At 45.8% G+C, this 15,382-nt stretch overlaps 1 protein-coding gene across 2 annotated transcripts in view; it reads right to left on the reverse strand.

The window, feature by feature from the left end:
• Window positions 1–12,001, reverse strand: part of SYN3 (synapsin III) — a 406,875-nt gene extending 394,874 nt beyond the window's left edge. Inside the window, exon 1 of one of the 2 annotated variants that reach the window (XM_007449437.1) lies at window positions 11,542–12,001. In XM_007449437.1, coding sequence (XP_007449499.1) covers window positions 11,542–11,852 — 311 coding nt within the window. In that variant the 5' untranslated portion in view covers window positions 11,853–12,001. The remainder of the gene's footprint in view (window positions 1–11,541) is intronic. The other variant, XM_007449438.1, reaches the window with a different exon arrangement.
• Between the last annotated feature and the right edge of the window lie 3,381 nt (window positions 12,002–15,382).

The following is a 15,382-nucleotide window of genomic DNA, read 5'->3' on the forward strand; positions in this document are numbered from 1 at the left end:
TCTCTTTCCCTCCTGTCCTTCAACAAGTGGGCATGTACCTGAGGAAGTGACATAGCATTTAGGGGAAGGTGGCAGTATCTTCCTTGCTCTAAATGGAACTCCTGCTTCATGCCTAGCATGATGAAAACCTGCCTTGGCTGCCGCCTGGGAGCTCCTCTTCCTCCCCAGCACCAGCCTTTAGGGTAAACAGAATTGTCAGCCACCCACTCACTCTGACAGCAGAGATCATGCTAGAATGTTATCTCCCAGTTCCTAGTCCTCTTCTCTCCGAAGACACAACATTGTGTCACCCTCATTCCCACAGAATTCTGAAAATCCACAGCCTTCACTCCACCAAGACAGTTCACATTTAGAAGGCTAAGCTGTTCGCTCAGCAAACATTTAATGAGCATCTATTAAGAGCTCAACCTGGGGAAATGCCCATGAAAACGGTTACACACTGAAAGGTAATTCATACCTAGGTGCAAGTGACTTATATCTGATCATCCATAAAAGGGGTTTAGATGGTATGAGGAGGATGAGAAGAAGGGGACCATAAGAATATTGTTTGATTTAGAAAGGGGGTGTGAGGCCTGTCAAGGTGAGAAGTGCAGGACACAGAAGGAGAAGGCTGTGAGAAGTCATTTTCCCGCCTCCTCCCTCCCTCCACTTATTCATCCATCTAGCCATCCGATTACCCATCCACTTACCCATCCATCCGCTTATCCATCCACCTATCCATCCATCCACCCATCCACCCATCCATCCACCCATCCACCCATCCACCCATCCATCCATCCATCCATCCTTCCATCCAGGGTCTACTATGTGCTTAGCACTGTGCTAGTCCCTAGGAATTATGCTGAACAAAAGAGCCCCCTGCCATCCTGGTGCTCCTGGTCTAGCCAGGAGACAGGTCCAGAAGTTGCCAACTGGCAAACCTCATGGAGTCCACAGTCTTGTTTTGTTGGACTTAAATTACATACTTTTAATTTTAAAATAGAAAATTCATATAAAGAATTCAGATTTCTGGCTTCCCCTGAAAATCAAGTACTGGGCAACACCAGACCTGTATTCCCACATGGCAAAAACTGGCTGAGTGGACTGCAGCTAGTGCCTTCAGAAGGGCATCAGTTCCCACGCTCAACAATCCCCACTGCTCCCTGTTGTCTCTCTGCAGCCAGAGTCAAGTGGCAGATACATTTGTCATGGAGCTTGCACTGTTGTTTTCCTTGTAGCAGGGAAATATTCCTCTGTGCCCATGCCTTTTCCTAACACCTGCCTCTTCACTCACTGACCACCTTGTCTCCTGTGAGCAACTGCACAGGCAACCCCTAATTTAACGAATTCCATTATGAAAATGGCAGTCAGCTCCGTGCAAACCCTCAGGAAGCCCACACCCCCACCCCTTCTCCCAGCTCAGAGTTGGAGGTCAGGAAAATGGACACAAAGCACCATCCCCTCTCTTGACGTTACAGCCTCCCTCCTGTCGAAGAAACACATCCCAGACAGGCTTCCACAGAACCCAGGAGGAAAGACATTCTGTAATGAGGCTGGCATGCACCCAGTGACATGCCTCCCGCAGGGCAAGGCTATAACCAGGCAGGTGAAGTCTGGAGGAACAGGAACAGCTACTGCTAGGAGAGCCCATGGCATCTGAGGGACTCCTTCGAAAGAGGAGGACCTAGGCGAGAAAACCACATTTTGGAGGGTGACGGAAGACTCAGAAGTTGAACAGTTGAACTCTTCAGAAAAAAGCAGGGCAAAGGCAGGAAAAGTGACTGAGACACAAAGCCAGAGTGGGGAAAATGAAAAGCTGCAGGTCTGAGACTCCCTTAAGGTCTTGCAGGCTGACTCTTCTAGAGTGAGCCTCTTCTGCATTGTTCCTCCCAAATCACCAGCCCAGTTGTACTGGAATACCTGCAAGTGACAGGGGGCTCACTCCCTCACCGGGAAGCCCACGTGGTCTTTGGATGACTTTACTATGCTGTACACTGAGCTGACATGTCTCCCTATTTGTCTGCTTCATTGGCCTCGGTTCTACCAGTTGGGAGGCACATGAAACCAGTCCTCTAGCTCAGTGGTTTCTAAACTTGGCTCTTCATCATTTAAAAAAAAAAGTTTCCTGAGCTCTCCTCTGGATATTTTAACTCCGTAGTTCTAGGGGTATATCTCAGTGTGGCCTGTCTTGCACCCATTCTGACTTCTAGTAACAGCATCTCCATCTGCACTTGCATACATGGAACCAAGCCTCTCTCTTGCACACAGTCTTGATGGGACTGTCCCCAAGTGTCCCCAGGACACATTGTGGAACCAGCCAGGTTTGTTCTTGCTCAGGAATTTGATTTTTGATCAGAGAGGCACAAGGTTGGGAGGAAACAGGAGCTGACGTCTCCAGAGACTGTCCACAAGTCCCTGCCTCTTAGGTCCTGGCAGAGCCCTGGGTCCTGACCTCTCCTAAACACAGGTCTTCATGGCTTTTCTTTTCATTCTGTGAGCCTCCCACATATTTTCAATAAACTCCCATTTTGCCTAAGTCAGCCAAAGTAATTTCTTTTTCTTGCAAAGAACTCTATCCAATACAGAAGGTGTAGGGTGATGCCTGGTAGTCTGAATGTCATTCTGATGGACACAGTGTTTTGGAGACCGTGATCTTAGTCTACTGTCATTGTTTGACTTATGAAGAAACTGAGGTCCAGAGAGGAAAGTGGCTCCACTGAGATCTCACAGCATCAGCAGAGAAGGGAGAACTTAGGAAGAAACAGCACATATCAGATTCCTCCCCACATTCCCTTCTGCTCAAAGACACGTTCCCCAGATTTCCTAGCCACAGTCTCAGAGGGTGAAGACTCTACCAGGGCAGGAGACAACTCTTCACTGTTTTCCCCTCTCTCCCTCTCTCCCTGCAAGAGCAGGGTAGGAAGCAGCAGGGGCACCAGGCCTCTGGATTGGATGGTGGGGAGACCTCACGGAGAGAGGTCAGCACTTGAAAAATTCCTCAAGTCAAAGGGCTCGGGGCCTGGGTGCCACACAAGGCCCTCACTGTGTGTGTACATTGTCCTCCTGATAAAAGGGGCCGGGCCTGGGAAAACGGCGCTGGTGTCCAGGCGACGGGGCAGGCTGCTGGGGAATGCCCAAGGCCCCTCCCCACCCAGGCACCAGGGCGGAGGGAGGGGGAGTGGCAGAGGGTGCCCAGAGTGTAAGGACGAGTCTAGAAGTCCAGCACCACTCCAGGTTGTGTGAGGTGGCCTCTGTGAGTCAGCAGGTGAAGGGAGTAGGAGGGTGGCAAGACCCCTCTCAACAAGACTTTCTTAGCTCCCTCTCCCTCCACCTCTGGATTACCCCACAGGGAACTGGCAGGGCCCCATCCTTGTTCAAGGAGAGTCTTAGATGTGGGGGAAGTGGTGGAGGGAGGCATAAGGATTTTGTTTCCTAGAGCCAAGTGTCTTCAACAGAGAGGTGTGTATCCCCCATTGAGCCCCCCATCAGCCAACTCCAGGAGGAGGGGACCAGCTCGGCCCCCATCTTCTCATCTTCAGAGTAGAGAGTATGCCAGCCTACCAGCATCCAGACACCCCTCCTCCAGGGCTTCTAGGAGACAGCGCTCAATCATATCCAGCTGAACTGAGAAACATGCCAAGTGGCTTCCTTCCCCCTGGCTCCCAGTGCTATTATATTCACTATCAATTAGTGATTGCAATTAATTGTTAATACCAGTTACCATTTCAGTGCCTGTATGGCAGCTAAGCCCAGTACTAGCCCCACCCATGCCATCATCTCTAACTCTATAGTGACCCCTCGTGAAAGATGTGCCACGATCCGATCCTGCCTTACAACTAAGGAATGTGAGGCTCAGAAGTCAGACTTGCCCAAGGTCACATAAGTGAGTGAGAGAACGGGGGCCCAGGCAGCCTGCCTCGAGACTGCCCACTTGGTTTTGCTTCCGCCCTGCTACTAACTGAGATTGTTCAGTCCTCATCACAGGCAGGGAAAGCTGCTTCCTGAGCATGGGGTCGACTGAGGGAGCCTGGTTTGGCTCCCCAACCAGAAAGCAAAAATATGCAAGGGCCAGCCTCTCACTGGGCGCATATTAGCAGGGCTGGGCACTGTCTCTCGTTGCCACCTCCATCAGCAGCGTGGCCAGATAAACTAGTGGACACTCAGTTAAATTTTTTTTTAATATATTTTTTTAAATATTTATTTATTTATTTGGCTGCGCTGGGTCTTAGTTGTGGCATGCGGGATCTACGTTGCCACGTGCGAGATCTACATTGCGGCATGTAGGATCTCTTCCTTTTTTTACTTGTGGTATGCGGGATCTAGTTCCCTGACCAGGGATAGAACCCGGAACCCCTGCATTGGGAGCACAGAGTCTTAACCACTGGGCCACCAGGGAAGTCCCAACACCCCCAGTTAAAGCTGAATCCCAGGTAGACAACAGACAATTCTGCAGTATAAATAAGTCTATACCAAATATTGCATGGGATATACTTATACTGATTCATTGTTTATCTAAGTATTAATCGGGTATCCTGTACTTTTATTGGCTAAAACCGACAACTCTACCCAAAACCTCAGCTGGCGATGCCAGTTCTGAGTTAATGCTGCTCCCCCACCCCCTCAGAAGGTGGCACAGTGGGAAGTGGAAAGTCCTGGTCACCCTGGGGCCAATTAGGTCACAGCAAGGCTTCTCGGGCTGCCAAGACACCCTGTAGTCCTCGCTCAACCTTCACTCAAGCAGCCTGAAGCAGCTCAGCTCTAAGGTGGAGGCTGGGGCCTTTGAGTTATCAGCTGGGCAGGAAGGAGGAAGGAGCCTGGGGAATAGCATGGAAGTGTCTCGTACCCTTCCCGAATTCCAGGGCAGCTGAGTGCTTTCTGAGAAAGGCTCTCCCCCAGGGCATCCTCAATCCTGAACTTTCCCTTAATAATAATAACAGCCTTGGCAAAAGCATCCATTTGCTTGTTAATTATTTCCTCCATTTATCCTATTGTACCAAGTTCAAGGCACTGTGCTAGGCTCTGAGGATATGGTGGTTAAACAAGAGAGGTCTAAACTCTACCTCCTGGAGCTGATGTTCTAGAGCAGAACTGCATCACAGGTAAACAAACCATCACACTGAAAAATGTCCATGAAGGAGAGGAACAGAGTGCTCTCACTGGAGCCTCATACCTCCTTGTGACCTTAGTGGTATGGTGAAGGGGGTGGCATTATGAGCCCACTTTACACATGATGAAACTGAGGCTCAGAAAGGTAAAGCAGCTTGGCCAAGTCCTCAGAGCAGGTGAGTGGCAGAGCTGGCACTTCAATCCTGACCTGCCACCTGCCAGCCCTGAGTTCTCTGCATTTTATCTTCTTCCCGATTTTTAACTCTCTTGGGGAATCATGTCAGCCATGTGTTAGGAAATCACACTTTAATATCAAAACACAGGGGAAAAGAACAGAAAAGACCCTGTCGGAGCTCCCTTGGTGCTTTAAAAAGAGGAAAATAGTCCAAGGGCCACTTCTGCGAAGGGTCCAACTTCCAAGCCTGAGCTCACAAGTGTCTGGTTGGCTGCAGGAAGCCCCTCTTCCCCTGGCACCTTAACATTCTGGCTGCCCAAAGGCACTGGTAGGGCAGGGCTGCCTAACTCGAGGTGGGTGCTTTCCTCTGAGGATGAGGTCACCAGGATCTTGTGCTTGGCCACAGTGCTGTAACAAGCAGTCCTGCCCTCAGACACCGAGCATATGTGGGTACGTGCACACATGTGGGACTCCAGAGCCCTGCTCCATGGGCTGACACCCTATGCTCAGGTGGGAGAGGGAAGAATGATAAGAGAACAGGGATGCCCAGCCTTGCCAGCTGGGGGCCTGAGCTGATCCAGATGACACCAGCATCTGCTCTCATTTTGAGCTCAGAGCCTCCGTTCTCCTTATTATTAAAATGAGAATAGTAATAGTGCTCCATACAGTTGTTGAGAGGATTAAATTAGAGAATCTATGAAAACTATTTAGCACAATGTCTGGTCATAGAAAGTGCACAAGTGTTCGCCATATGACAATGATGAGGACATGACCCTATTCCCAAGGAGCTCGTGGTTTATTCTATTCATTTGTGTGTTCATTCATTTTTCAACCAAGATTTTTCAGCATCTACCTCATGCAAAACACTAAAACCCTGGGCAGTGGTCAGCAGGAGGCAGGTCACCATGCGAAATGCCTTTCAAAAAGTTAGTTCCATTCAAGTCCCAGCCTACCACTCTCCTAGCTTTGGTTCCTCAAGCAGGTGCATGGTCTGTCTGTGCCCTGCTTCTTCACCTGTAAAATGCTCCCCAGTAAAATCAGGAAGTGCAACGAGCAGTGGTGTGCTGGCAAATGCTTAACAACTGGCTCTCTGGGGAGACCTAAATGCCTGGTTTGTAGCACTTGCCAATTTCCATGGTGTAAATGCTCTCACCATGGCCACTGTGACTTTCTGTTGGATTGAGTAGTAAGTGAGAGACGGAAAAAGAGGGTTGAAGAATACCACCATGGTCACTCCTCAATTTCACTGTCACACCTTCACCCTTGTCATTACCAATGACATCACCTTCAAATCACTCATTCAATCAACAGATGTTTCCTAGCACCTATTATCTGCCTGCCCTGTTCTAGGCGCTGGGATACAAAGATAGCAAGTAGGCATGCGTGGGGTGGTGGTCATGGGGACACAAGTTATCACACAGCATAAGAACTCTTGGTGAATCTAGACATGGACAAGGTGCTTTAATGAGTATCATTAGCCATCATTTAGTAGAATGGTATAAACTCACAAACTCCAGGCTGAAAGCATAGTAGTTAAGGGGTGTTTCAAACTAAGAATCCTCTTTTCATTTCCTCAACAAATAAAATAAAAAAGAAATCCTAGGGAAGGGTGGAGAATAAAAGGGAAGGTAACAATAGATAATTGTTGAAAGGGAATAGCAGACATTCTGGGAACAAGGACCGCTGGTGAGGCAAGAGGAGAGGAGGGTTCCAGAGGCCACTGGAGGGAGGGGTGGAGGCCAGGGCTTAGCTGCTCTATGCCCCCTTCACCCCAACATCCCCTCCCGAAGCCCATTCGGGCTCCTGAGACCTTGCAGGTAAAACTGAGAGCAAGGAAGTACACTCAACCCTGACCTGGTTATGAACAATCTTTCTTGGGGTCATATTCAATGTTCTCCTTTTGAAAAATCAAACCTAGGGTTCCAGTACATTCTGTGAATAATTTAAAAATTCATCTGTTTATGAATCTCAAATAGCTGCCTTACAGTTATTCTAGCTATGTACTGAAAAATAAAGAGCCAAGACTTTATACACAGGTGAGTAAAACTGGAAACCCCTCAACTGTATGTACTATATTGCTGACTTCTAAAGTAAGGTGAGTTTCAGGCCCAATGATGCCCAATTAAGGCTGTCCTGATTGGACTGGGTTGGGAACAATGACATATGCTAATTGAAAATATACTATGTGTTGAGCACCAGGGATACAAAAAAGAATAAGACATATACCTTGTTCTTGCAAAAGAGACAGCCACCTAAAGCTATAATACAGTGTCACGTGTGCTGCAGTGACACAATGGAATATATTTTAAGTTATCAAAGGAGGTAGTTATTAGCACTGTTGGCAGGGTAGGTGTGTCAGGGAAGAATTCAGAGAAGATGTGACACTTGAGCAGGCTTTTAAGGATGAATGGAGATTGGCTCAGTGAACAAGATAGGGAAGGGTATTCCAGGTAGCAGGGAACAGAATGTGCTAAGGCAGAGGTGTGTTTGAAAACTACAAATCATTGCTCTTCCTGCGGAATAAGCAGCAAAGCAGGAAGTGGAGTTGGAGGCAGAACTAGAGGGAGGGCAGACCTGCTTATGACTCTGACTTTGAACCTGAGGGCAATGATGCACCACCAAATGGTTATAAAAGGGGATACATGGTGGGGCGTGAGAGCAAACTGATCAGATTTGTATTTTCAGAAAGATGATACTTTGGTGGTAACATGAAAGGTAACCAGGAGGTGAGGTCAAGGCTAGAGGCCTGAAACCAGTGAAACTGCTGGAAAATTCTAGGCAAGTAGGGCTGAAGAAAACTGAGCTTGAAATGCTTTTATTTCTCCTTTCCCTTGTGGTTCTCAAGGCTGACTGATCTCCCATCATCCCAGCGGACAGCACCAGCTTTAGTTCAGACCTACTACTGAGCCAGACCTTATTGGGGTGTGATCCTGGTCCAAAGCTCCCCAACAGCCTTGATGTAGCCAGGCTCACCTCTGGGGCAACCCCAAAAGCTGGTGGGATCTTAAAATGCTCGGCCATGAGTCCTTCTTCCCAGCAAAGGTGGCTTTGGGACCCTCTGTGTCTCCTCAGAAGATGAAAAGTCCTCCCCTCACCACCTCACGCCCCTTCTCCCGTTCACTGGCCAGGTATCAGATCATCCTTGGGGGGCCCAGGCTGGTTCAGAGAGTATGCAAGCTGGCCTGTCAGGAAGCAAGAGTGGGAGGTTCCTGCAACTCTCTCACCCACGAGGAAACCTGACTCTGCAGCAGGGTCCTGGACCTGGAAAGCAATGACAGAGAGAAGGAACTGGGGCTGACAAGGAAGAAAAGGGAGCCACGTTGTTCCTGGTGGATTCACTCTCAGTCCAGACGGTGGATCTTCTCCCCACTCATTACCATCTCAAAGGAGGAAGAAAGGGGCTGTGTGAGCTGGCTTCTTCCCCTTCAACAACCTCTTCCTCTCAGGAAACAGTCTGCACAATGAAGGAGGGGCTGGGCAGAGGGCTGACCCCAGGCAGCAAGGCTCTGCCAAAGCCACCCAGGGACAGTGGGGCTGGCCCGCCACCGCCTGGCCACTCCTGGTATCAGGGGGACAGGCATCCTTTGGGAACTCTGCAGTGAAGGATTGGGGTTTAAGGCAGCCAGCATCAATTTGGGAAGCTGGGAATGTATTTGGAAAGGCTTGCAAGTTCTTAAAGGATCTAGGATGGAGTTCTATAGGAGAAGCTGTTACGTGCGGGTAGGAAGTCTCTGTCACAAACATCCAACGAGTGCAGAGCCAACTTCCAGGTGACATAATGAGTCTCAGTTTCTCACCTTTCCACTTTTTTAACCACTGAGAGGCAAGAAAAGGACTGCTGTTCTCAAGACCTAATTAACCTGTGGGCATATGAAGCATGACTGAAGCAGACTGGGAGAAATTCCTCTGGCCAAAAATTGTGTCCCCCACCAGGGTGCACAGCCTAAAATTCACACATTGGTCTTGCCTGTGGATTAGAGAGATTGAAGACCAAAGTCAAAATTTAAATGTTACTTGGCTGAGGCTATTCATGGCATTTCAATCTCATTCACTGTGCACCTATACTATACTACACACCATATGGGCACTGTGGGGGACAGAGATTAATTAATAAGACCCAACTTTATCATCTGAGAGCTAGCAGGGAAGAGTGATCATTAGAAAACCTTAGTACAACAGCGGTAAATCCTAATCCACTCTCCCTAATACTGGGCATAAAGAAATTAAATAGGCATGCCTACAGGAGCTGCTGTCAAGATGATTAATATTGCACAGAAGGTAACAAGAGTCTGCAATAGTAATACACACTTAAATAGCACTTGCTGTCTACTAGACACATCCTAAACACTTCTATAGTAACTCAGATTTTAACCGTACTTACATATATTAACTCTACAGGTGGGTACCATTTTATTCCCATTTAGATGCAGCTAACGTTCAAAGGTCATATAGCTATTATGGGGTAGAGATTTGAATCCAGACAGCTCTGAAGTCTGAGTTCTTAACCACTGCACCATGCTGCCATTTATTAGGTCAGCCTCCACACAGGAAGCAACTTTTTAGACAAATACCCCCCATCACCATACCATGTTATCCCTGACTGAACCAGGGATAACACAGTCGGCAGAGAACACTCAAAATCAAGGTCAAATTGGGTTAAAGAGAAACAGAGGACTGCAAAGGCCATGTATGCATTTTGATTACCAGGCAGATAGGCAGCAGGACTGCACAGGCAAGAGTGCATGGAAGCAACACCTCTGCAGAAATCAACCCCTTGGCTCAGAACCTAAATATGATGCTTTACATAAGAGCATAAGCAGAGATGAACAAGCCTTCATATAAGACCCTTCAAGCAAGCAGCATCACTGAAGACGATTCAGACTGGGTCAGAACAGAGGCAAGGCACATGACTACCCTGGTTAAGATGAAGTGATTTCTTCGCAGGAAAATAACGGCTAATGTCTGAACCTGCTGGACATGCTTTAATGTTGACTGTATTGAATACTTTAAAAACTATAAATATCTCCCACTCCAAAGTATAGGCTCAACCATTCCCAACCTGAGTTAACTTCTCAAGGAATGAATGTGAGTGCACACATCCGTGACAGAATAACAGAGCACCTGGCATGCTAAGGGAACTGAATACATTAATTTATTCACTTAATACATATTTACTGGATGCCTACTTTGTGGCAGCTTTTGGAGATGCATGCAGAAAACCTTGCCCTCCAGCTCCCATGGCATCCATGGGTCCACTGTCAGAATTGCCCTGATGGTGTGCTTCTATGTCTCCACATTTGGGTTTACTTCCTGGACTGCAAATTCTATGTCTCCAACTGGAATGATAATATTTATCATATCTGTCTACCAAAAATTTGGAGTAGAGACCTCTTTCCTACCTGCAGTTCCATGTGTGCAGGGCCTGTTCATTACTTACCTGAGTACCTAAGACTGTTATTTGCACTCAGTCAGTGCTCAGTAACTACCTGTGGAACTACTGCTGCAATAACCTTGACACATGTGTCCAGTCTCTGTCCCCCAGGATGCTTACCATCTATCAGGGCGGGGCATACCTGGGAAGAGACTGGAAGGGTTGTCATTTCTGCCTACCTTTGCTGTTAAGAGGACAGGTTCTGGAACAAAACTGCCAGTACATGAAAGAGTAGGGATGCAAACTCAGGCACTCTGTTCCCAAGTGTTTCAGATAAGGACTGTGGGCCTTTGTTGGTTTCTTTAACCCTCACAGCAACCCTATTCAATGAGAGTGCATGGCTGAAGCTGAACGAGGTCAAGCAACTTGCCAGAGTTACTGCAGGTTTTAAGTTTTCCATTTTTAGAAAAGTAATACAGTGCATACACCATATATTATATAACACTTCCAGTGAGCTCTGGGCAGTACCCCATATCAAATGTATTATGATGTCTGCAGCAAATCATATGAACAAGCACGGTGAGTGGCACAATGAAGACTATTACAGTCTAACTTTCCTTCAGATCAGGTTTTGTTGCCAAATGGGTTATAAACTATTTTCTAGGTTTCAGAGCTTTTTGGATTCTGGATTTGCAGGTGAGAGATTTCAGACCTTAAATACAAAGCCCTTTGGACAGAGTGTGGCACAAAGTAGCTGCCATGGTGCTTGGCATTAGTGGCCTTCCCTCCTGCCAATCTCTGATACCACAGAGCTTCTCACAGCTCTTCCCCTCTCTCTTCCCCATGAGGGAGATAAGCCCCATCTCCTCTCCTGCCCCTGGGGAGGGGGCACCTGCAGAGTCCCGCTTACCAGTCTGTGTGGGCATCGTCGATCACCAGCAGGATCCTGGGCCTTTGAACAACAGGCGTAGAGGGACCTGGAGACTCCATCGGCCCCAAGGGGGCCTGTGAGGTCTGCTTCATGGCACTGGAGAAGGAGCTAAAAAGGCTGGATCCTGGAGAGGAGAAGGAGGCTGCCAGGGGCTGGGGGTGCCTCCTCTCCATGGCTGGGGATGCAGGAGAGCTGGTGGAGCTGTCTGGGCGCTGGAGGTCTGTCATGTAGCCGTTGGGCAGGTTGGCCACAAAGCTGCTGTCAGAGAGGCGTCGCCGGAGGAAATTCATGGCTGTGAATGATGAGATGGCTTGTTCCTACTCAGACTGTCTCGGTGAGGCCCAGAACACAGGCTGCCAGGGAGAGGGAGTGGTAGGGTCTCGGGCACAAGAGCCAGGGGAGTCCCACGCAAGTCAGCTGCTGCTGTCTTTTTTTACCTATGGAAACAGGCCAACAAACAGATTAGTGAAAATGACCTCAGCCCCTTAAGAGCAAACAGATGATGCCCCTCCCTGCCCTACTGCTGGGGGCAGTGCAAAGTGGGACATCTTTCTGGCAAGGCATTTGGCGACATCTAATTAGACCATACCCTTTTAACCTACAATTTCCATTTTCTGGAATTCTACCCCAAGAATGAAATCCGAGTTACAGAAAAAGCCTCTTGTACAAACGTATTTATCACAGCATTATTTACACTAGCAAAATACTGGCAAGTATCTCAACATCTGACCACAAGATAATGAACATGTAAACTGCAGCACAGTCATTCAGCAGAACCTTTTGTGCCTATTAAAAAGAGGTATTTAAAAAGGGATTTTAGTAACATAGAAAAAATTTTATGTTGTAATTTAAAAGATCATGATACAAGATTATAGGTACAGAATGACTACAACCACAAAAAAGTTGAAATAATAAAACTTTGGAAAGAAGAAGACATCAGAATGTTAACAGTGACTATATTTGGGTAATGCAACTACAGGGTTTTTTGTTTTTTCTTTTTCTTTCCACTTACCTATGTTTTCCAGATTTTCTAGAATACTTATAGCTGCAAACTGAATTGTGTCCTTCAAATGCATATGTTGAAGCCCTCTTCAGCAATGTGCTGGTATTTGGAGAGGGGTCCTTTGGGAGGTAATAGGGTTAGATGAGGCCATGAGGGTGGTGCTCTCATGATGGCATTAACATCCTCATAAAAAGAGACACCAGAGAGCTTGCTCTGTCTCTACCCACCATGTGAGGAGACAGGGAGAACGCAACAGTCTACAAGCTAGCATAAGAGCTCTCGCCAGACACCAACCATGCTGGTACCCTGATCTCAGACTTCCAGCCTCTAGAGCTGTGAAAAAATAAATTTCTGTTGTTTAAGCCAGTCTGTGGTGTTTTGTTGTGGCAGCCCCAGCAGATTAATAAACAAATGCATTCCTTTTCTGAACAGAATACAGTAAGTTTTAAAAAAACAAACTGTTCATGTGAGATCAAAATATCTCATTGAGAAAAATGATTGTTTATATCATGCAATTCAACCCCACCTATATTTTTTGTTAAGACTATTTTATATTTTTGTTGAGGTAAAATTTACTTAGAGTAAGATGCATAGTCCATAAGTGTACAATTCTTGGAGTTTTAATAAATGTATATACACTGGCAGAAGATTTAGTATACTCCAATCACCTCAGGAAATTCTCCTGTGTCCCCTTCTGGTCAATCCACACATCCTCATAGACAAATGCTCTGCTGATGTCTGTCATCGTATATTAATTTTAGCTATTCCTGAACTTTATATAAATGTGATTGTGTATTATTCTTTTATGAACAGCTTCTTTCCCTCAACATAATGGTTTCAAGACTCAGCTATGTTGTACGTATCAAGAGTCATTCTGTTTTTTTACCACTGAGTAGTGTTCTGCTGGATGAATAAACCACAAATTGTTACTACATTCTCTTGTTGAAGGATATTTGAAATGTTTCCAGTTTGGGAGGTATTCTGAATAGAATTGCTCTTAGGATATTTTATTTAACTAATTTTGTGGAGAGAGAGAGGGGGAGAGGGAGGGGCAAGGAGAGAGAGAGAGACAGAGAGAAAGGTTGATTGAGAGATTCACTTTTTCTTTGGGAAAATACCTAGAAGTTAATTTCTTAGGTCATAGGGTAGGCACATGTTTAATTTTTTAAGAAACTGTCCAAAAGCTTCCCATAGCTGTTGTGCTATTTTGCACCTTTCCTCTGAGAGTTCTAGTTGCTCCAAATTCTTACCAACCTTTGGCTGTTGTCCATCTTTTTAATCTTAGCCCTTTTAGTGGGTATAAAATAGGATCTCATGGTGTTTTGGGTTTTTTTTGTTTTTTGCGGTAGGCAGGACTCTCACTGTTGTGGCCTCGCCCATTGCAGAGCACAGGCTCCGGACGCGCAGGCTCAGCGGCCACGGCTCACGGGCCCAGCCGCTCCACGGCATGTGGGATCTTCCCGGACCGGGGCACGAACCCGTGTCCCCTGCATCGGCAGGCAGACTCTCAACCACTGAGCCACCAGGGAAGCCCCACTCACGGTGTTTTTATTTTCTCTGACACCTAATGAGGATAAGCAACTATCATGGGTTTACTGGCCATCGATATATCTTCTTTGGTGAAGTGTCTGTTCAAGTCTCTGTCCCATTTTGAAAAATGGGTTGATTACATTTTTAATTTATTTTTAGGAGTTCTTTACACATTCTGGATATAAGTATTTTGTCAGATATGTATATTGTGAACATTTTCTCTCAGTCTTTGGCTTACCATTTCATTTCCATCATGAGTATAAGTCTGGCAGAATGAAATAACTCTTACAAAAAAAGTGAATTGTTACTCAAGAAAAAAACATCCCAATGGGAAAAAAAAAAATTATACCACAGGATGAGACCACACTTCCATACTTTTGTTATTAGGAGTATTTTATCTATACATACAAAAAGTATGTATATATGTGCATATGTATACACATTTATATGTACATATATGACATCTATTACCTCTATCTGAAGATCTTTTTATAAACAGAAATTTAAAATTTTTATGAAGTCCAGGTTACCAAGTTTTCCTTTTGCATTTAGGCCTTTCTGTGTCTGCTTTTAAAAATCTTTGCCAACCCCATGATCCCGATGATATTGTCTTATAATTTCTTCTGCTTTATAGTTTTAGCTTTTCTGTTTAGGTCCACAGTCCATTAAAACTTGATTTTTGAGTGTGAGGAGAGGTTCATTTATCCAGTTTTCCAGCACCATTTATGAAAATATTTTTCCCAAATGAATTATTTTGGTGGCTTTGTTGGCACCAGTTGACTGCATGTTATCTATTTCTGGACTTTTTATTATGCTCCATTGATCTGTTATCCTTACACTGTCTTGATAACTGTGGCTTTATAGGAAGTCTTTAAATCAGGTAAAGTGAGTCCTATATTTGCTTTCACAAGATTGTTTTGAGTATTCTAGGCCCTACTTTTATGTACATTTTAAAGTCAAGTTGTACAGAAACGTCTGTTGGGATATTGTTTGGGATTATGTAGAATCTAGCTCAGTTTGGGTAGAACTGACATCTCAACACTATTGAATTTTCCACCTCATGAACATGTTAGAGCTCTCTACGTATTAAATCTTCTTTAGTTTCTCTCAGAAATGTCTTGTGACTTTCAATATAGAGGTATTGCACCCATTTTTTAAAGCTGATTCCTAACAATTTCTTTTGGGCTTTTTTGGATGGTATTATAAATACTCTCTTTTCTAAGTTTTATTTTCCATTTGTTTGCTGCCAACATCATATATTTGCCAATTATTATCAATATAGTGACC

The sequence above is a fragment of the Lipotes vexillifer genome, unplaced genomic scaffold, assembly GCF_000442215.2.
Source record: "Lipotes vexillifer unplaced genomic scaffold, Lipotes_vexillifer_v1.1 scaffold374, whole genome shotgun sequence".
Taxonomy (NCBI): Eukaryota; Metazoa; Chordata; class Mammalia; order Artiodactyla; family Lipotidae; genus Lipotes; species Lipotes vexillifer.